The 22,368-nt window shown below is 39.8% G+C and overlaps 1 protein-coding gene and 1 long non-coding RNA gene across 2 annotated transcripts; one reads left to right on the top strand and one right to left on the bottom strand.

The window, feature by feature from the left end:
* Positions 1 to 112: 112 nt before the first annotated feature.
* LOC118493045 lies at positions 113 to 20,372 on the bottom strand. Its single transcript, XR_004894972.1, has 3 exons — positions 20,277 to 20,372; positions 8,936 to 8,940; positions 113 to 122 (listed from the first exon to the last, which is right to left on the bottom strand). It is a non-coding gene; the product is annotated as an uncharacterized LOC118493045 (long non-coding RNA).
* On the top strand, positions 8,843 to 10,683 carry LOC116062942 (neuropeptide FF receptor 2-like). The gene is made up of 3 exons (XM_031317748.2): positions 8,843 to 9,356; positions 9,606 to 9,705; positions 9,792 to 10,683. The coding sequence occupies exons 1-3, from the start codon at positions 9,029 to 9,031 to the stop codon at positions 10,681 to 10,683; spliced, it is 1,320 nt and encodes a 439-aa protein (XP_031173608.1). The 5' UTR covers positions 8,843 to 9,028.
* Positions 20,373 to 22,368: the final 1,996 nt, after the last annotated feature.

Genomic DNA, 22,368 nt, shown 5'->3' with positions numbered 1-22,368 from the left:
TACCTGACTGTCCTTAAAAACATCCTGAACCTCTGCATCCCGTATCACATAACAGTAGACGGTTCTCACAAGTGTAATGAGTCCCTCATTTTCTGTTGAATATGTCATGTATACACTTTTCACTATTATATGTAAATATAGCTATTGCATAAACAGATACTCTACGTAAATATGTGTATTGGTTGCTTTTTTTTCACATGGTGTTTAATCCCATGAAGCTGCATTGTATTTTGGCTCAAGGGGGCAGTAGTGACTCTTTTCAACAAAAAAAAAGGCACATGCACATTCACGAGTGCTCCGCAGGTGATACACATGAACCCAAACAGAAAACGCTGATCAAGACCATTTTTGCTCAAAACAATGTTTAAGTAAGTTGCATCAGTTGTCAAAGAGCCTGACAACATCTGAGAGACGGAAACACCAGTACAGTACAGTGATGACATTTCATACAATAGTGCTATCTTTGTGTCAGAGGGCTGGTGATTCAACTCTTTGGTATCTTTTCAGGCTGTATTTTGTAGTGGTTCATTGAATTGCCTTATACTGCAAGGCCATTTAATATTTCTGCCTTTCCACAGTATTACAAACCCATCACCTTGTAATGCAATAGTCTTGCAATACCTACTACCTTTTTGAAGATAAGGTAGACAAAATAATTGGCTCTGTCTGAGTGCTATGACATCTTCTGTACAGGAAATCACAGAGGCAGTCTTAGGATAGATGTCTGCATGTCTACGATGATTTGTAATGAAGGATGAGTGTAGAGGCTATGTCCCCTGAGGTGCTGTTCCACAGGTAGAGTAATTGATGCACTTTTTACCTTTTTGATCAATGAAAGTCCAAGTCATATCTGCAGTTAAAACCTTTGGTTCTATTTATTTACATGAGATCTTAGTTGGGTTTCCAGACAAATCACTGCTTGGATGTATGCCGTTGTGGTGTTGGTGTGTGTGTGGTCAAAAACTGTATGTGCTTCGGGTTGCACCCGAGGAACCAAAGATTGGCTCCTGTTTAAACCAAGGGCACTAATTGGCTCTTACAATGAGGATGATAAGTTGTAACTAATGGCTTTATTAATAGTTAGTAAATTATTTACTGATGCTTTATTAGATCAGTTATCAGCATTAAGAACTTTAGGGTTGCCAGGGTTGTGAAAAATCTGTTTCCCCTTTGTCCTTTTTATTTACTAATGATGCAGTTCTAAATGTTGGTAATCCATTAATATATGCTTTCTAACAAACCATCAAGTCTGGAGTTAAAAAGGTTAGCAAGTCATTTTATAAAGTTTATTTTATTTTTTTAAGTCAACACTGCAGTTGTAAATGTAAATAAGTTGTTCACAACCTGGCAACCCAAAAGTTGTTCTGGTGCCTTATTAGAATGTGTGCTTTTATTTTCTGAGATTTCTTGGTTGATGTTTGGTATTTGTGTGTGGTTTAACTGTATAGAGAGAGCATATATCTCAACAAAAATTATGTTTGATAAATATCTTATATCAAACTCACACAACACATAGCTGGAGTCAAAAGAAGTGCACATATAGCCTCTTGTGAAGGTGACGTGATTGCACCTGAGGGGGGAGTTTACTGCCCATGCAAGAGTGCTTGTTTGGTTCCTTTTCTGTCGGAGGCATAATCCGGCGATTCTTTTGGTCAGGATTTTTGACAAAATATATGATATGCATGTTCTCTGAGTCAAGATCATGTCAGTATAACTTATGACAGAGAGTCTGCCGGGGCTGTAGTCAAGTCCACCTTTGTCGAGTCCAAGACCAGGACTAGTCGAGACCGAGTCCAAAAAAGTTTGAGTCCAAGTCAAGACCTAGTCTAATTGAGAGACAGTCAATACCGAGACAGAAAAAAAAGAATCCTCTTTAAGACCACTTACTTATCTGTTTATAATTTATGTGATGTGAGAGACAGTATATCTTCTATTTTAAGATGATAACTTTGCTTTAATATTTGTAATAATCAAAAAGCAAGTGCAGAGTAACACACTATAGGATTAAATTAGGCCATATTATTTACTTAAAATATAAATGGAAATGTTCCCATTCTTGAGCGTATTACTTGTCCTGAAGAATTCATAGTACAAAGTGCTCGCTGACATTGTGTCTGTGGCCAAAATGAAAATGATTGATACCTGATGATTGAGGTAGCCTACTGTATATGATGCATACCAGGCGACTCATCTGGATGCCTGTTCTAAATAGATTTTGATTTTGATTTGGTTTTGATTTGAAGGAGAAAGTTACTTTAGAACAAAAGCATATAGTGCTGGACTCGGTCAAGACCAACTACAATAGTTGGCGAGTCCAATGGCTGAGTCCGAGACAAGTCCGAGTCCAAGACAAGTCCGAGACAACAGAAAAGCGTCTCGAGTACTACAGCCCTGGTGTCTGCACATTCAAGACTCATCCAAAGCACTGCAGTACAGTCTGGTCAGATTAGGGGTAGCACCCCCATAAGATAAATGTTTTAAAAAAAAGCATATTATTAATAACTGATTTAAAGATGTGAAAACTATAAGTGTGAAGAAACTATTGTATGAACTCGTGCCAGGAGTAGAAATAGCTGTTCTGTTTAGTAGCTTCTTCCCCTAACAGTTTAAGTGACTTGCTGAAGGTGCTGACGTGCACCCGCTGGCTCTCAACACACACAAGCATCCCTCCCGTTCCCATGACACGGTCTCAGAAGTTCATAACAATGTCCTGTAATTGTCTGTCCAGGCTCAGCACATTGTGCCATTTCTCAGTCGCAGGGAGCCATTACTGTGTTTTCTCTCTGGGTGCTCGACAAGAAATGTCTTTCACTCTGACAGCCAGGCAATCATGGATTTTTTTTTAATCTGTGTCACAGTTATTAAAATCAGTCTATATTTTTTACATACATTGTGCTGTCTGCCACTTATGCTGCACTTTATGGTAGTGAGTGACTTTTAATGAATACTCTGGACTCTCATGCAAGGAACATAATTGTAAAGCAGGGTTCATCAACTACATTTTTCCAAGGGCCAGAATGTTTCTAAGCAGACACTCCGGGGGCCGGACTTCCAAATAAAGAAAAATAATAAATAAAAAACATTTTTACATGTATTAATGTGAGCAAACTCCTAAAAAACATGTAAACTCCATAATGATAACTGGCTCTTTAACTAGAAAAAGATCTCAGACTAGGAGGCAGTTTACTGAGGAGTGATGGTTAAAGTATGTGATTATGGAAACGTCGTTGTAGTATGCAGCGTCCTGATTGGTGGAAAATGCTTGCAGAAAGAAATGGCCGTTGTCAGGTAAAAATGTCACTGTCAAAGAGCCTGAAGCGAAATGTTGATGTGGAAAACCCAAGCTTTAATGATGAATGGACTGATAAGCAGGCTATGCATTCGTCTTGTATGCCCCATTTGCAATGAAACGATGCTGTTGCAAAATAATACAACCAGCAACATCATCAAGAATGAAGAACACGAACATAACGATCAAATGATATGATGCAAATACAGGGGCTGGGTTTGTGCTCTACCTGTGTAATGTTACCTGCTGTAAATGCTTGAAATGCTAAATAACAGAACGCATTCTTTCCTCTTCAGATATTCTGAATTCATGATTATTCTGCGGGCCAGACTAAACGCTTTGGCGGGCCGGATGTGGCCCGCGGGCCGCCAGTTGACGATGGCTGTTGTAGAGGCTAAGCCCAAGCTTTAAGCCCCCTGAGGTGCTGTTCCACAGGTAGAGTAATTGACGCACTTTTTACCTTTTTGATCAATGAAAGTCCAAGTCATATTTGCAGTTAAAACCTTTGGTTCCATTTATTTCCATGATATCTTAGTTGGGTTTCCAGAAAAAATCACTGCTTGGATGTATGCTTTTACTGTTTTGATGTGATTCTAACAGTGATAATAGCTAAAAGCTAAAAAAAAAAAGAAATATATATATATATATATATATATATATATATATATATAAAATGCTTGTAAGTCAAAAGTTTAAACCTTTTTACTTTTAGTATTTTTGAGTATTTTAATGCCTAACTTCATCTATTTTTCTCTCCATTTTCCTGGCAGAAATGGGCCACCACAAAAGAGTGGGGGCGAGTGGCCCTCATAAAGCAGTAAGGGACATTTCCATAAAATATACCTATATCTTTTACAGCTTGATGAAGCCTGTAAGTATTCAATGTCTGCAAAGGGCTATTTAGAGTTTTACCAGAGCTGCATGTTTTTGGTCAGTGGGAGGAAACCTCCACAGATACTGAGGGAACATGCAAACTTCACAGAGAAAGACCTTTAGTTCAAACTAACGACGTTCCCGCTGTGAGAAAACACTGCTAGTGTCAATGTAGTTAATAAGGCAATATGTCAAAATGTAATCATTTGCTAAACTTATTATTGCTGTCCACTGTATCACAGATAGGCTTACTGTATGTACTTTCTGTTTCAAGTACACCAAGTTCTAGCTGGAATATAATTTTGTGCCACTGGCTTCAGTTTTTCAAGCTATGATACAATGTCATGCATTTTACAATACAAATAAAGCTCATTTTAATATGTTTTATTCCTTTGCAAGGTGTGCAAATGAGCAGACAATGGCTGTCAGTATATGGTTTTGGGTTTCGACTTTGACATTCATTTAAAAAAAAAAAAAAAAAAGCCCATTACAAGTGTAGCAAAACTGCAGTCCTTCACCTCAGAAATATAGAAAAGGCTGTACATTTCTTTCACCATATAACACTGAAAGGCTCATGCATGTATTTGTCACCAGCGGCAGGGTGATGAACTCCTTTCTCGTTTCTGTAAAATGACAGTAGCTCAGGTAGGACTTTTTCAAACGCTGCTGTGAAAGTTTTTGCAGAACATTGGGAAGAGAATGCTAATTAGTAGTCCTACTCATGTTTTGAAATCCCCTGATATCCTCCTGTGAGTTTTGGAAGACATACAGACAGACAGTCTATGTTTCAAACAGAGCACATCCTCTGTGGACTTAACTGAGACTTGCACTCTGACAGTATTTAAATAAATTATAGATGTTTGGTTTTGCACAAAGCAAAATGTGTTCCCTTTGCTGTGAAAAAGGTTGGTATTGTAGTCTTAGTGGGATTGAAATAACGTCTTTTATTTTTTAATTTGAAGTCCAAATGCAGCATTGTGAGTTATTGCTGTTGTGCAGTTTAGGATTATTTGAGAAAGCGATTGTGAAGAACTATGTAAGGGAGCATGTAGAGTGAGGTGGTCGTTACAGCGAACATAGTCTATTTCCTTAACGTTCCACTTCCTTGCTCCGGTGCCGCAGGAAATTCCGCTGGATCCATGTATGTCCGTTTCCTTCCCCTTTCTTTGTGTTGGAATTTTAAACTCCAGTGGATTTATGAGTACTATGGTTAACTGCTCCTCAGATCTCTGCAGGATAAATCCAGACAGCTAGCTAGACTATCTGTTCAATCTGAATTTTCTCTCGCACGGCTATTTTACAGCGGCTCCGTGCGGGGCTTAGCGCCGGCCATGACGATTGTGATTGGTTTAAAGAAAGGCTAATAAACCAGAGCACGTTTTTCTCCCATCCCCGAATACTCCTCCACTCCGCAGCGTGTGGATGGTCTGGCAAAGCGAGACGGGGTCCTGATCACCCTGCCGGGGTTGTATTCGCTACAACATCTGCCTCGCTCTACATTATCCTGCTTATTACATGGCTGCTTACCAAATAAATCAATAATTTGACACAAAATATTGATTTTAAAAGTTTGTGTTTACTTTTATTTTTAAACTGGACACGAACCCCGGTCTCCTGGGTGAGAGGGCCGTGTTTGTCAACCTGCCTGCCTCCTTACATTGAGTTTTGGCGCTCTTATACTGCGTTACTCTACATCCTGCTTTGCACCCGTCATAATGTCTACGGCCACTAGAGGGCATGGTCAATATAAACATAAATATAGGTCGTAATTGCTGCTTGAACAAACAACTTACGGGGTAGTTTTTTGGGGGAGGAGAGTCTCCTTAATTAAGATGGTGAACATGGTAAACATTATACATTGTGAGCATGTTAGCACTTAGCTCCTACAGCCTCACAGAACGGCTCATGTAGCTGTAGACTCGTAGACTAGTCTTGTTTGTTGTAGCCTGGTTTTGTATTGTTATATTGGTATTATATATCTTGGTCAGGTCTCCCTTGCAAAAGAGGTTTCCAACCTTAATAGGATTTACCTGGTCAAATAAGGGTTAAATGAATAAATACATACAATTTACAGAGTCATAGTTGTCAGTACACGTGTTACTCTGCCCTGGTGTAGCTCTCTCCCTGTCCTCCCTTACCATTTTCAAGGGCAATCATAACAGAATAAACTCACTGATTAACACTCTCTAATGAGATTAAATAAAAGAAAACATAAATCAGAAAATAACTGGAATTGCTTGAAATGATTGACATTGCATGTGTGAAAAAAACCCATTTCTAATCAGTAGGCTACTATTTAACAATAATAAGTTGAACAAACAATGGCCGACTAGTGCAAATATGGGAAGAATTGAGCATACTAAGAGAATGTTTTGATTGGAGCTACCTCTTACATGTCCTGGACACAAAAGCACACACTAGTCGTCACACACATATGCTTAAGTCTCTGTCATCACAACTTGTCGACTGCTTCCTGTGTACTGCTTTTGACAAAATTTCCGTAACAGAGTTCAGTACACCCTGAAAGCTGTATTTTTAAAAGTGCCCCGTCTACCAAACTGCATGCAAACTCCAGCTGATAATATGTTTCCTCTTCTCACTTCTCTCTATAAAGTGAGAATCCCTTCAGTTTGACAGGATTTGTGCTAAAGGTGTTTTAACATGTTAATTAAACATTCTGTAGCAACTGCAGTTACAGTTGCATAAAGGGTTTTCTCTGAGAACACTAACAGTGATGAACTGTATGTGTGGAAACCAAGTTAGTAGCCTTGCCGCTTACTTGTTCTATAATTTCTCCTCCAGTCAAGTATCAGCCATCCACTTATCAAGCACCAACCCTCCCCCTCAACATGCTCCACGTTAATCAGGTACCATCCTACACAATCAGTCCTGAACTCCTCCTCTCACCTCTCGCTCCTGCATCAATCAGATGTTGACCCTTCATTAAATCTTACCTCTTCTAACCCCTTAAAATCTATCATCTCTCTGTTTTTACCATCTAAGCCAATTTTCCACATTAATCATAAATAATGTTTTGCACTAATGCACTCATTTTTTTGCAGGTCTTCATCCTTGCGTTAATAAAATCACTTTAGCCAACATGTACCATAAACCCAATTGAAATACTGCCCTGAGTCAGAGTCAGTTACAGAGACTTGTGCATCACTTAGACCTCACATTTTCTCCATGTAAGCGCAGTGCAGGTGTGAGGTGTAAAAGGTGAGGGGTGAGCACAGAGGGGGAGGACAGAGGCTTGATAACTGAAGGGTTGATCCAAGACAAGCAATGGCATTCCTTAACTAAATGTATTATTATTATTATTATTTATTAAAAATGTCTAGGTCTCTTTAGATGTCCAAAGGATGGTCCTCATCGAGGAGTCAGTGCATATAGTGCATGTACACTGTATGTATTACATTCAATTCCCACGCCTCCGGACATGTACTGCTCCTAGCACCTGCACCGCCCAGCACACCTCTCCCAAGTGAATCCCATCTCCTCCCTGTCATCTATGAGCGCTACAGCAGTCTTTGCCAGGCAGGCGGACTGAACAGATGCACAGGGTCTCACATACTGTAGGGATGAGAGCGTGCAGCTATATGCTCTGAATAAGTGGAATTTCTGGATATATATAGCATCTGTAAGGACAGAAGAAAGGGACTCAAATACTGTTTCCTGTAAGGTAAGAAAATAAGTGTCTAGTGTGGAATTATTTGTGAAACTTATGATTTTTTAATTTACAGTAGATAATCTACCTCTGGAAGAAATTGTCACTTTCCACCCCCCCTCCTAGGCCAATTAATTATACATATACTGTATGATCTACTTTTGATAGTTAAATGTGGGGTGGCAGTGTGACTGCACATTGATTTAATAGAAAGACTTTTTGTCAGAAAAATAATGAGATTTTCCTTCAGTTATCACTGAGGCATTGTACAGACTGACATGAACACCCACCAGTCACGACTTTTGAAGGCACAGTAAATACAATAACTTACGGTAACTTAAGAGTGATAAAACTGTCTGATTTCCCTGTATCTTATAGGCAAATTGAATCTCAGTTAAACTATGGATCTCCAGGAATTGATTTTTGGTCCCAGATGTACTTACAGCATTTTAGAATTGAATTGAGCACCAACAGCTTCTCAGTTATCCATGTAATTGTTACAAGAACAGTAGAACAGAAGAGTTTCAAGGAAAACAATCAATTCTTCCAAAGCTGTGCTGATTAAAAGACAAAAACACACTGATCTCATTCCACAGAGAGTTTGAATTCCAGATGTTAGTGCTAGATTTAGATCAGTATATTCAGTTCTTGTTTGGTGTTTGCTACAGTGTAACGAGCTGCACAGGGATGTGATTGTATGAGCAAGGAACTACAGTATAACTGGCAGTGCAGCTATAATCAAAAAATCTCCTTTACTCGGATTATCTTTTTGAAGACTGAGAAACCAGAAATGAATCTGAGTCAACAGTGGCACAGTAGGCTTTGACTGAAAATGTATTCATGAGGTTCAGGCAGATTCAATTAAAATGTATTGGAGAGTGTGGGAGAACATACACTTGACTGAATCAACCCATCCACAATGATCAAGAGACAGAATTGGACAATTGATTTCTGGATATGGTTCTATTGTTTTATGTAATTACCATTGATTCCTTATTCTGGATGCCAGGATTGCACTCCCACTGGGAGGATATGTGTAGTGGTGTTCTGCTTTATAATTGGTTGATTTTGTTAACGGAGGACATGGGACATTTAACCCATATCACATGCACTAACATGGCGAGCACATATTAGGTTATCCGTGCAACATACCTCTGCCTGTCTCTATTTCTCTGTCGCTCTCAGACCCAGATCTCACCATGACCCAGAATCTAGTTCTCAACACCACCTGGGAGGGCTTCAATCTTTCCAATTCCTCAAGATTGCAGGAAAACCCTTTGACCCACCAGAACATCACGTATGTTGACTTCTACCTCCACAAGCCCTCTGTGGCTGCGGTCTTCACCGTCTCCTACCTGCTCATCTTCCTGGTGTGCATGGTGGGCAACGGGGTGGTGTGTTTCACCGTGCTGCGCAGCAAGAACATGCGCACGGTCACCAACCTGTTTATTCTCAACCTCGCCATCAGTGACCTGCTGGTTGGCATCTTTTGCATGCCAACCACACTGGTGGACAACATCATAACAGGTCAAGTTTTCACTCTCTTTCATAATATGCTTAAATTGAAGTTATAAAAGGAGGAAACTCCTTAATCAATATGTAATCTAACTTCTGTATTGGCTTTGATTTGGAAATGGTTGAAATATTCAGCTTGTTTAAAAGTGCAGGAAAGCAAGTCTAATTATTTTGCCCATTAGGAGTAGTTTAAGCATTTAAATTATTCATGCCTGTTTTTTTTCCAAATGTTTTTTACACTTTTTTTCCTCTTTTCTGCAGGATGGCCATTTGGTAGCGTAGTGTGTAAGCTAAGCGGTATGGTTCAAGGGATATCCGTGTCAGCCTCTGTGTTCACTCTCGTGGCAATAGCTGTTGACAGGTGAGGGTTAATAGTATCACTGGTTATGTGCTTGTGAAAGACTTCTTTTCCTTCATGCGGTTACCTCCAATCCTCTTTTGTGTCAGGTTCCGCTGCATTGTCTACCCTTTCAAGCAGAAGCTTACCATCCCCACTTCAAAGTTAATTATCGTCATCATATGGGTCCTCGCTGTGTCCATCATGTGTCCCTCTGGGGTCATGCTACATGTCACAAAGGAGCAGAGGGTGCGAATAATCCTTGGCAACAACGACAGCCGTCCCTTTTACTGGTGCCGGGAAAATTGGCCCAATCAGGAGATGCGGAAAATCTACACCACTGTTCTCTTTGTTAACATCTACCTCGCTCCTCTCAGCCTTATCGTCATCATGTACGCCCGCATTGGCTTCACCCTCTCCAAGACTGCTATTTCTCAGGTGAGGGGCGGTGGAAGCGTGTCGGAAGAGGGCGGTGGAAGTGGCAAATCTAGAACGGAGGGGCGTCACACAATTTCGAAGAAGAAGAATCGGGTGATAATGATGCTGCTGGTTGTGGCTCTGCTCTTCATCTTATCCTGGCTTCCGCTGTGGACGCTGATGATGCTGAGCGACTACACCAGCCTGACAGAGCACCAGTATCGTGTCATTAACATCTACGTGTATCCCTTAGCTCACTGGTTGGCCTTCTTCAACAGCAGCATCAACCCCATCATCTATGGGTTCTTCAACCAGAACTTTCGCAGAGGCTTTCAGGCTGCCTTCAAATTCCAGCTGTGCTCTGAGTGCATTGGGTGCCAGAATACCTACTCCCATCAGATCCGAGGGAACGCTGTACTCCCAGTCCAGCCTGCTGTCCTCAGCAGATCGGGCTCAGGGGTCAGACTAGTGTTAATGGAGAATGGGACACGCTCACGTCAGGAAAGAGGGAGCTTGGCTGCTAGAAGTCATATCAAAGAACAGGACCTGATCATGGAGGACCTGGAAAAGGAGTCCCAGATTTAGATTTAGATTTAGATTTACATGATTATTATTTCAATTGTAATCCTTAACATGTCAATGGTTGATTTGGCAATGGTTTCCGTGATGCAGTTTGCGAGCTACTTTGTCGGAAATCCACCAGGAGATCAGGAGGTGTATCTGTTTGCAGTGCAGCCAAACAAATTCACGTTGTTTTAACAAAGGTATGTTTACATGCTGCAAACAGAATAGGGGCACAGTAAAGTTGGTTAACTTGCTGAAGAGTTGGATTTGTACAGCTTGTCGCCTTGTTGTTTTGTCGTTGCATTTTTGACGAGTGATAATGGTTCGGCTAACCTCGGTGATGAACACATTGAGTGTCCTGTGACTGCTCACAGTAAAAGCCACCCTGTTTTTTAGGTGAATGCTTTTAATGTGACACGGCAGCAGTAGGTGGCATGAGATTTTCATGTTGATTGCTTCGATTGTGTTTTTTTTTTGTTCACCTACTGTTTACCTATCCAACTGTGTTATTACAAATTATCTTAGCAGTGATGTAATACTGTGAGGTTCAATCTGGCTATTATTCAGAAGAGCACTGCATGTTACTCCTACTGCTGGAAGTTTTCAACTTTTCAGAAAGAATAAAGCCCTGGAATTGCAGACCTCTCAAGGGTGATGTGCAAGGCAGTGTGATGAGAATTGTGTCAGCTTTCTTCAGTCAAAGTGCATTTTCTAGAGTCCCGAGGCAATTGTGCTGGGCTGATGGCTGTGACAAGCAGTAGCAAAGGAAGAGGATCGCAGGCTCATTTGGAAAGCCTTTTATGCCCTCCTGCTTCCTTGCGGAGCAGTAAAAAATCTGAACCCTTAAAGCACTGTCATGTCAAAGAGAAGAACATTTGTAAGGATATTAGCTATACTAATATATTAGCATTTCTTATGGCGTTTTTCCATTACCTGGTACCTGCTCGACTTGCCTCGCCTTGACTCGACGCACTGTGCGTCCATTTTCCATTGGAGATTTTAGTACCGCCTCAGCGTGGTTGGTCGTCATAGCGGCACTGCAGTAAACTGCCGTGACCTAACGCGACACACACAGAACGTCGAAGGTGTGTTGTTGTTGCCACAGCCAGAATACACATTTTGTTTCAAATGAAGCTGGAGGCAGCAAAAAAAACCACACTATTTAAAAATGGTGGGGTTGTTCAGGACACCCCCGTCTGTTGCTTTCACGTCACCTTTTGGCATCGGCTCAGCTCGCTTGGAACCTCGACTGAGGTGATACTAAAAAAAGTACCTGTTAGCAAGTACCAGGGACTTTTTTTTCGTAAGGCAGCAGGTGCCATGTAATGGAAAAGCACCATTAGTATGACTCTGGAAAAGAAGAAATGTGTAATGTAGAGCCTCAACTGAAAACAGCAGATAACATAAACTATACACAAGGTGTGGAAAACACTGTTAGAAAATGACTCAACCAACTAAACTGTCAACAATACAGTATGTTCTGTACAGCAGTGGCTGTGAGCAGGCCCGGCTTTCTTACAGAATGATGGTGTTATTTTGCAATTGCCGTACCTTTTTCATGTAATAGCTGTTTCAAGAAAGCAGTGTTGTAAAATTGATGTTATTATCAGGACTATAGGGTTTGTGCCCTTTTTCCGCATTTCAAACGTCATAGTTACCTCAACATGTGATTGAACAGTGCTGATGTTGATACTGAACCAGGATAACGTGTACAGTTAAAAGTGCATACATTTGATTGATATTCATTGTGATTGTAAAATATTTAATTTGATGGAAATCCTTGTATTAAAGCTTTGGTGCGTACATTTTTTGATATTAATGAACGTCCGTTACATTCAAGCCATTGCCAGATGAGTTGCTACAAAGTTAATAACACTATCAGCTCCACACAACTCTCTCTGTATTTCTCAGTATGGCTATGTTCAGAAAATGGTGTCGTCCAGTGACTTTCGCACGCAGAAACTCAAGTGAACATAATAACCTGTTCTGAAGAGTCCATGATGTTTTTTTAATCCTCCGTGTCCTCCTTGGTTACAAGCAACTGTGTGGAGGAGGGTAGGGGTGCTGTGCGATTACGGAAGGTTTGTGTCATGCGGATGCAACAACAGTGTTGTTGTCATTACTTCTTGATGATGAATTCCTCATGAAGGGCGACAGAAAAAACGCACTGTAGCTTTAACTCATTATCATCGTTGTAGCATCCTTTAGTTTTTGTGAATTATTTATTATTTTGTACTATTATTGCTAAAATAGATGTTATTTCGTTTTTTGGGTCAATATTTGGCAAGCTACAGTACAGGATGCGTTTGTGCCAAAATCTTTTGTTTGTTTCTGACCACTACAGTAGTGGCGCTATGGAGCAATGTTTTTGAAAAAGTGGGTCCCAAGGACATGCATACGTGTAGTGACACACATGCCTGCTGTTGCTTTCACGCTGTTCTGCCGATCGACAGTTGGTGGCGGAACTTCTCCTTAGAAGACCACAAACTAACAAACATGATTTAAAAAAAACATTTCAAAACACTGTGCTTGCTCATTTATGAGGAATGCAAAGCACTCAACAAGTTTATTAGAACTCAAGGACACACACAAAAAAACTCCACCTTTAAGGCCTTTAATAATTTGCCAAATCATTATGATGAACAGCAGCACATATTGTCAAGTTCAGTTATGTGTTGGTTATGAAAGCGCTCTAAATGACACTATTAGCAGCAACCAAATAACCGGCATCAGGAATAGAAGGAAAAAGAATATCTCACTGAAAGAGCCATTAAGTGTACACAGTGTATTCAGTGCACACTGGATCGATTTTGATTATTTTGGCTGTTTTTATTTTTGGTTCTTAGCTTGCACATAGGGCACACAGGCTTGTTTATCAACCACCACAAGAAGAATGTAAGGAAATATGAACAATGCTCCTTAGTGTGTGAACCTGTTTGTCTTCATACACATGTATTTATGTTTAGAATATGTAATGTATATTTCAACCACTTTCTTTTGGGCGTATTCATTATATTTGATTTGGAAAAAAAATATGGATAAAGATATTGTACTGCCAATGTTCTTTGCTGCTTGTTTGCAAAAGCGATTTTCTGACAGTTTGCTAATGAAAAATAAAAATGAGCATTTACAAAACAATGTGTTGAATTATGTGACAATAGAAATAAAATTGTATTTCTATGGATGTTACAATGGGTAAGTGATTATTATTCTTACATCTCAGTGAGGCTACAGAGAAAATGTTTAAGAAAATAGTATGTGTATTACTTATGTTAAAAGTCTATTTGAGAAAGGCAGTTGCACACCCAATACACAATATATAATACCCCTTTCCCACTGTCCAAAACAAACCACCAACCCCCACTAACATCATGCTTTTCTCTTCAGTGGGAAAGGTTACAATTGGCATTTCCTCCCAGAACAAATGACTCTGAAGTGTCACAGGCACATCCGATCTAGCTTGGATCGGCAGTGATGGAAACAAGACACCCGCTGGACACGCTAACTTTCCCTTTTTCCATTTTGTGGCGGGATGCTATGACCACGTTGCCTTTGTCGGTAATTTCTGTCATCTTGGCCCCAAATTCTGTTCATCTCCTCCCAAGCGGTGCTTAGACATCGTTCCAAATTCCTTGGCATGGAGTTTTGAAAGAGAGACTGAATAAGTAACAGAAATTTAAAAGAAGCAACTGCCATAACATTGTAACTGGCCTCCATGCTGCCTTTGACTGTTTGCTAACCCTGTTTTCTGATGCGTAGGCCTACGTGACGTTGAAAGTGACGACAAGAAAAAAAAACAGAAAGGCATACCTGTCTACCAGCAATGGGAAAGCAGTCTTTTGCCTATTTGCGGGCTTACCGGCTTTTAAAAAATCCTGCACATGCTAATTTTGGTGAAAAAAGGTGTTTAAGACAACAAAATATTTAGTGTAACTTAATGATTTCACTAAATATCCAAACTTGGTCAAAGAAGGTCATTTTTGACGTATTATTTTTCTTGTAACCTAATTTACTGTGTTGCAGTTAATCCCTAATCATTATGTACCTTCCTTACCAAAAGCATGACTTTATAATTGTTTTGAGATTGATTTATCAATGTACAACTACTGCAAAATAACCCCCCCCCCCTATTTTTAGTGGGTTTAGTTTCAGGCTTTAGTCTGTCAAAAGATAAGGCTTGCTGTATTTTATATTTCTTATTGCATGAAATAACCAAAGCCTAGAGCACCTCATGACAATAAGCCTGAATCAAGTAGCCTATCACACAATCTTCCTAACAAAAAGAGATATTATAATAGCTTTAATGGGCTGACTCGGCACACCAGGGCCAGGCTCCTGGAGGGATTTGTTTAGCAGGCCTTTATCATGTTTTTTTGCGACTGAAATCTGATACAGACAAATACAAAGATAAATCTGCGCTACAGCTTGAATGACAGATAAGTAACAAGTGATCAGAGAGGGCTATAGTGGGAAAGTCTAGTGAAGAGCGAGCAGGGATATGTGGGGCTTCCTGTGGGGTGATGTGCTCTGCTGTCCTCAGACAGATAGACAGCTTGAGAAGAGGAGAATTATCAGTATGGAAGTAAATATTACTGCAAACATCAGTTAAATCTGTTGATGAGAGTGATATTTTAAGCTGTTCGGATTTCAACAAGTCCTCCACAACATACAACAACAATAGTTAATTTATTCCTAGCTTCTAATTCCACCCAGAGGAGCGTTTCATAAATTAGCGCCCCTGGCGGTGGCAAAAAAATACAACCCACATATTGTTAGACGTTACTTCACTTCCAGTTACACGTAGTGACGCAGAACGTGACGTAGTTCCATTTGTTCGGTAAAAAAACTCGCCGTTATCTTTTATTTTCAAACAGGACACAAACCCTGTTCTCCAGGGTGAAAGACCTCTATATGTTTGACCCATTTACCACCCCACTCTTCCTCCTTCTGCAGAATTTGGCACTCTCATAGCCTACTTCATAACCTTACTTTCTGCTTTGCTTCTGTCATATTTACTACAGCCACTAGAGAGCACCGCCACAAAAAACGCAAATATGGGTCGTAATTGTTGCTTGAGTAAATGACTTATGAGGGCGCTTTTCGGGAGAGGACCTTCTCTCCCCGATTTTAATGTGTACAAAAGCAAAGCAAAAACAGTGCAATATATCATGTCATTTTGTGTCATCTTATCTCATAATATGTCATGCAGTCTCATCTTGTGAAATACTATCTTATCTTTTGTTACCTCTTGCCATTTCCTGTCATGTATTACCATCTCATCTTATTGGATCTCATTAGATGCACATATCAAAACTAGACATGGTCTAATACCATTTTTTGCTTCCCGATTCTGATACCTGAACTTGCGTATCGGCCAATGCCGAGTACTGATCCAATACCAGTGTGTCATATATTTTATTATGTTTTAACAGATGTATACTACTATCCCTTATGGATGTGATATGATTTCTATAATTGTTGTATGGCCCGACTCAGGTTAAACTTTTAGTGAAACATGAACAAACACAAACAATGAATGCCATAGAACTTTCTTCAGTCATAACGGAAAAAGAACATAAATAAACTACTTTAAAGCAGATCAGGGCTACATTACATGGTAAGATTGGTGCATAAACTTCAGTATTTTCCGATACTGGAAACATCTCTAATCAAAAACACCAGGGAAGTTCACACAACATGTTGGCAGTGAAGCTGCATATCTTCCTTCTTCAGAACACCTAAATTGGCTTGGAATTAATTATTTACAGCTGCAAAGGGGGCAAAATGGGTCAAAAGCACTGATAAATCCCAAAGTTACCACTGCCAAATTCAGAATGCAGTATATTGTAAGATCAGATGTCACCAAGATCACAAAGTTTAAAGGTACGCTACGCTGTGTATAGTCAGTGAAGTAGAAAACAACAACACCAGCAGAGGAAATACAATAATTGAATTATTGACTTCTACATTCCGGTCATTTACTCAAGCTGCTGTATCCAATAACGTTGTAGTCTTTTGTTGATACAGCAGTTCTGTAATTGTATGTGTACCATGACAGAAGACAGCTGATATGTTTTAACATACAGACAAACTTGTCAGCACTCACAATATAAGACCTACTTGAAAAAGACTAAATAAATGTAAAATGTCATACAGATAATAACAAATCAAATTGACCCAAATGTCTGGCAAATGAAGCATAAAATCAAAGATACATGTTGGTCGGTTTTATATTACCTTACAAACTGACAGTGAGAAAGCAATGAGGTCAAATGTGATCAACTGATATTACATGTGATTAGTGAAGGCCATGATAAACTATCTATTAAATCTGTGTCCTAGGGGCAAAGAGAAAATGGATTGTCGTCTCAACAGATTAAAGTCACCTTCCGGGCCCACTAATCTCCATTAGTGCATCTAGCTTCAACAATATTGCTATCCCTGCTCCTCCATTAGGTTTACGTGTTATTTTATACAATACGTGCTACTTTGTTTCCCAGAGCTATTTACTGTACGAGCTCATGCCTTTTAGCTAAGGACGTTAATCTCTAACATCTGTGTGGAGCTTTTTTACTTCTGACAATCTGCACTTCATTAAATGTTAAGGAGCATATCTCGATACTTTAAATTGATTTATTTAGTTTTCATTATGTATTCTACCAGGGGAACACTGTAGAAAATGTACTTTGACTGAACAAGATGATAGACACTTTACAATATATCTGGAATATTGACACGGGTTGATGAGGTATAGGCTACTCTCATGAGCTTTCTGGTGTTGATGGATGTGGGATTTGAATATAGATATACAGAGACAAACTCAGTAGCAATTCAGATAAGAATATTATCACTAAGTAAAACAAAGGGGTATTATTTGGATAATCGTAAAGTAAGCTTTTTAGTGTTTTTAGTTGTCTGTCTAACACTCAAACTGAACAGATATGCTCTGGTGCAACAGTGTTTTAAGCTAAATGCTAATGTCAGCATGCTAAGATGTTTACAAAGACGTTCATCATGTTCACTATCTTAGTTTAGCGTGTAAGCACGCTAAGGTTTGCTAATTAGCACTCAACACAAAGCACAACACGACAGCAAATTGTGACAACACAACAGCAAATTGCCACAAAACAATAGCATTGTTCAGACTGAAACAGTAGTATGTACGTACTGATCCTCGCCCTGATTGGTTGTTTGGCACATAGTATATTTTGGGGTATTTTGAACTGTTATTATTATTTAATTTTGAATATTTGCAAAAATGACAGATACCCCCATTTAATGTATTCCTTTTGTGAGTATAAATCAGAATCAGAATCAGCTTTATTTGCCAGGTATGAGGACACATACGAGGAATTTTGCTTTGGATTATACATTGCTCACAATGTGCTTACTCATACAAAATAAACAACAAAAACAAACAATATATATACACTATAAACAGAAACAATATAGACAGGTTGAGGCAGTAGTGCAATGAAGAGTGCAAAGTGTGCAGGAGTAAATTATTTTTGTGATAAATTATTATTATTTTAATTATGGAGCATAGTGCAAAGGATGCTGGAATAAATAAGTATTATGTTATTATATAAGTATTATATTACAATATGAACAGTATGGACAGCTCTGAAATAGAGAATGATGAATAAATAATAAGTGGAACCAGTAAACAGGTGCTGATTAGAGACAGTGTTGCTGGGTTATTGCACAGGAATTGAACCTGACACTGTGAGTCAGAAGTCAGCTGTTCATCAAAGGCACGAGATCATCCGTTGGTGCAGTGTAAACTGTTGGATTGCGCGGCCTTCTTCAATTGGGCCAACGTCTGAATGAATGTTCAAGTAAACTTGCCACTGAAGACCAGCCAACGGACTGATATTTTTTAAACTTTTATTATTTACTTTTTTATTTTTGTAAACGTCACCGAAGCACCTTTACATGTGTTTTAGTAATGTAGTTAGTCTCTATTGTGTTTAATTTAGTATTGTGCGTTGTTAAATTAGTACGCGGAAATGGCTGTCATTCATAAGGCTAACCGAGTTCCCCAGGGATTTGGGCTCTTATTTTTTTAATTTGTACATAAAAACTTGTAAAAACAAAAAAAACATTTGCAACGGTCCTAAGGGGTATGACTGTTGATGGTAATGTTTTGATTGGATGTGCCAAATTTTAATTACGGTATATAAGTGACTATTGGTCGGACCGTTGCTAGCGGGAGCTGTCACTTGTTGCCATAGCAACTCCAAACCTTCTGGGCTGTTTGTAGCCGTACCGACCAGAGAGTGGAGATGTTTGGATAAGAGCCCAAATAATCCTGGGGAACTCAGCTAGCATTTGCTGTCCTGTTGTGGTGATTTGCAGTCGTGTTGTGTAATTTGCAGTCGTGTTGTGTGATTTCCTGTCATGTTGTGGCGATTTGCTGTCGTTTTGTGTGACAGCTGCTGTCGTGTTGTGGCGATTGTTGTCCTGTTGTGGCGATTTGCTGTCGTGTTGTGCGATATGCTGTCATGTTGTGCGATATGCTGTCATGTTGTGTGTGAATTGCTGTTGTGGTTTGCACTTCAGGGCCACTGTATTTTACACCTTTTAAAATATTGTCAATTCATAACCAACCATAATTTTTTAGGTCCTGTCTCTCGGCCAACTATTGGGTTCAAATAATTTTTCTGAGCTACAAAATCTACTCCCATAGTAACAGTGTTGCAAGCAGGCAACCCTCATTGTGATACATTGAAGGACGCTCTGATCTCCAGACTTCAGACGGTTGGCTGTCAGAAAGCACTGCAATAATAAGCCATGTAAGCTATGTCACGTCCACAGGCTGGTGACTAAAATACTAAAACACTGTACTGGGTGTTTTTGTGTCTTTGGGAGGTTATATTGCTTGCATATGTGAAGTTTAGTGTCATGTATGTGTTTTTCTGAGTAATAAGAATGCTTGATTTCACTTGACTTGTGCTTACACTTAGTCTTTAGCTTCCCTTGTAAAGTAGCCCTTTGGCAGTTCAGACACTCCCGTAATTTTATCTGCAAAAACTAACATGATACATTCAGTCATATCCTAGCAATGACATGAATTCATGTACTAGAGATGACATGACATTCAATTTTAATGCTATCACACACCATGTAACACCCTCCATTGTGTCTCTGCATACTAACTGACCTTTCGCTAAGCCCCGCCCTCCTTAGTTACTGTTGTTACGCCTGTCAAGCTTTCGTGCCTGGCACGTCTGTTACAGTATGTACAGTATGCACCGGTGTCAGACATTCCCAAGGAGATAATTAGTCATTTTTGGGGAACAGGTGAAATATCTGAGAGAGCAAGACAAAAGGGTTTGCAGTATGCATTCGAGGGATATATCCATGACGTAATATGCAACCGATGAGAGAATAATTTCATCAAAATTGAAGCTAAAGCCTATAGGTCATGCAATAATGTGAGCCGCCTCATACGCTGACCATTCAAATGGGAAACACACAAATTGAGGAACAGCTATGTTCATGCACATCAGTGTAAGTGACATTTGAAAATAATTTAATAATTATAATAATTATAAATCGAACAGCTTATCCATAAATCTTGTGGAATAAACACAAGACATTAGCTTGAACACTGTGCAATGATAACATTCTCCTGCTTATATTTTTAGCGATTAACAAATGCTGAAATATATTTTAAAGTATGTCAGTGAGCCTCCGTCTTGCCTTTAATCATCTTAAGGATGGGTTAATAACAGATGTGTACCCACTCGATCGCTCTCTGGGACGTTTTCATGCTAATCAAATGTGTTTGGAGCTTGAAACAAGCTAGCACGGGCCGCTGATTAGCTTACAATGCTAGTATTCGGGGCAGAAAGACAGTAGCTCCTGTGGTATATTGACATCCTATAACATTCTATACACTTTGACTTAAGAGTTGGTATAAGGAGATGCATGAACTTTACCCTACATTTACTGAGAACATCTGGAAATCGTTAACATGAGTAGAGGTCCCCCCAAGACAGAAGATACCTTTGTTGGGGTTGTGCACCACACTCCCAAGACTGCGGCCGCCTGTATACAAGAACGCGACTGTCTTTATAATCTATCTTTTTAATAAACTGTCTGTACACTTACAAAGTTCTCAATGCTTCAGTTAACATTTAGGGACCCTCATTATGCTACCGTTGAAGTGTGGTGATATTTTGAGCCTTTTTAGTGGTATAAATAGCGATTTGTTTTTACTTTACCTGTGCCCCGAATACTAGCGTTGTAAGCTAATCAGCGGTCCGCGCTAGCTTGAAAACATGTCCCAGAGAGCGCCAGAGTGGGTACACATCTGTTATTTAACCCCTAGGTTCGTTTTGCGCCGGAATTTGTTTATTTTACGTTCAAATATATGCATTATGAACAAAGAACCGTCATTATTTCCAAGCAATGCTGTGCTGAGTTAGTTACCTAGCTAGCTAACATTAGCGTGTTCTTGCCTTGGAGCAAACGTAAGTGTTTTTGTTAATACTGTCGACAGTTGTGAATGGGGCCTCCCACACTGTTTGATCCACGCCCACCCTTTCTTCCCTTGGGTTTTAGGTTTCGGGAAGGGAAAAATTCCACCACCCCGTCCAAGCTTTTAGGATACCGGGTATCAGATTTGCACAACGCTTTGGCGTACGGTGTTTCCCTCGCTCGAAAGCTTGACAGACCTCCCGCGCATAGTTACGGTTGCTAAGCCACGATTGGCCTGTGGTGGTTTTCAGGCGTGGCTTAGCGAAGGGTCAGTTATTGACAGCATTGTAGGTTCAGAGAGAGAACATTTTTTAAATCCAGTCACATCCGAAACAACAGCAGGTTGAAGCTCCAGGAAGCGATGTTTTTGATAAACACTGACTCAGATAACTCCCTGAAGTGTGAAAGGTTTGCATTAACTGAGAATCCCACAGAGATTCAACTGAGGCTGCAGCTCTCTGCAGCTTTTTCAGCTCATGGTTAAATCCAAACGACTCTCTTGTCTGTGGAAAGCCGCTCTCTAACATGCTTATTAAAGGTCATTGTGTGCTACCTTTACAGTGGAAACTCAAAGTAAATAGGCAATCGGTGAAGTGAGTTGAATATCTAGCGAGGAAAAGAAATCCAAACGTTTTTCTCAGGGGCTCGCTGACCAAACCAGGCCGAAATGAGATAATTTAAAGTTATTTTCCCCTCAGTCCACACCCAATGCCTCAAAATGGCAAAGTGAAAACAAGATTTTAGAATCTTTTGTAAATTAAAATGTATTTATTTTTTGAACTATTATATTGACACAAGTATTCAGACCCGTGACACTAAAAATTTAGCACAGGTGCTTTCAATTTGTCTTGATCGTCTTTGAGACGTTTTACACATTGATTGGAGTCCACCTGTGGCCAATTAAACTGATTGAACAGGATGTCTACATAAGGTTTCACACTTGACAGTGCATATCAGAACTGAAACCAAGCCATGAGGTTTAAGGACCTGCCTGCGAAGCTCAGAGATGGGCTTTCGTTGAGGCACAGATCTGGGGAAGGCTACAAAAATATTCTGCATTGAAGGTTCCCAACAGCACAATGGTCTCCATAAGTCTTAAAGTTTGAAACAAGCAGGACTCGTTCTAGAGCAGGCTGCCCAGCCAAACTTAATTCAGATTCAGCCGAAGGTTCACCTTCTAACAAGACAATAAACCAAAGCACACAGCCAAGACAATGCAGG

This window comes from Sander lucioperca, chromosome 14 (genome assembly GCF_008315115.2).
Source record: "Sander lucioperca isolate FBNREF2018 chromosome 14, SLUC_FBN_1.2, whole genome shotgun sequence".
NCBI classification, from domain to species: Eukaryota; Metazoa; Chordata; class Actinopteri; order Perciformes; family Percidae; genus Sander; species Sander lucioperca.
The sequence above is the reverse complement of the archived record's forward strand: the minus strand, read 5'-3'. Positions and strand labels throughout refer to the sequence as shown.

Excerpts from the sequence above, each read along its gene's own strand:
- LOC116062942 (XM_031317748.2), top strand. The coding sequence starts at position 9,029 with ATGACCCAGAATCTAGTTCTCAACACCACCTGGGAGGGCTTCAATCTT. Across the intron at positions 9,357-9,605 it reads GGTGGACAACATCATAACAG|GATGGCCATTTGGTAGCGTA; the intron begins GTCAAGTTTTCA and ends TCTTTTCTGCAG. Across the intron at positions 9,706-9,791 it reads GTGGCAATAGCTGTTGACAG|GTTCCGCTGCATTGTCTACC; the intron begins GTGAGGGTTAAT and ends CTTTTGTGTCAG.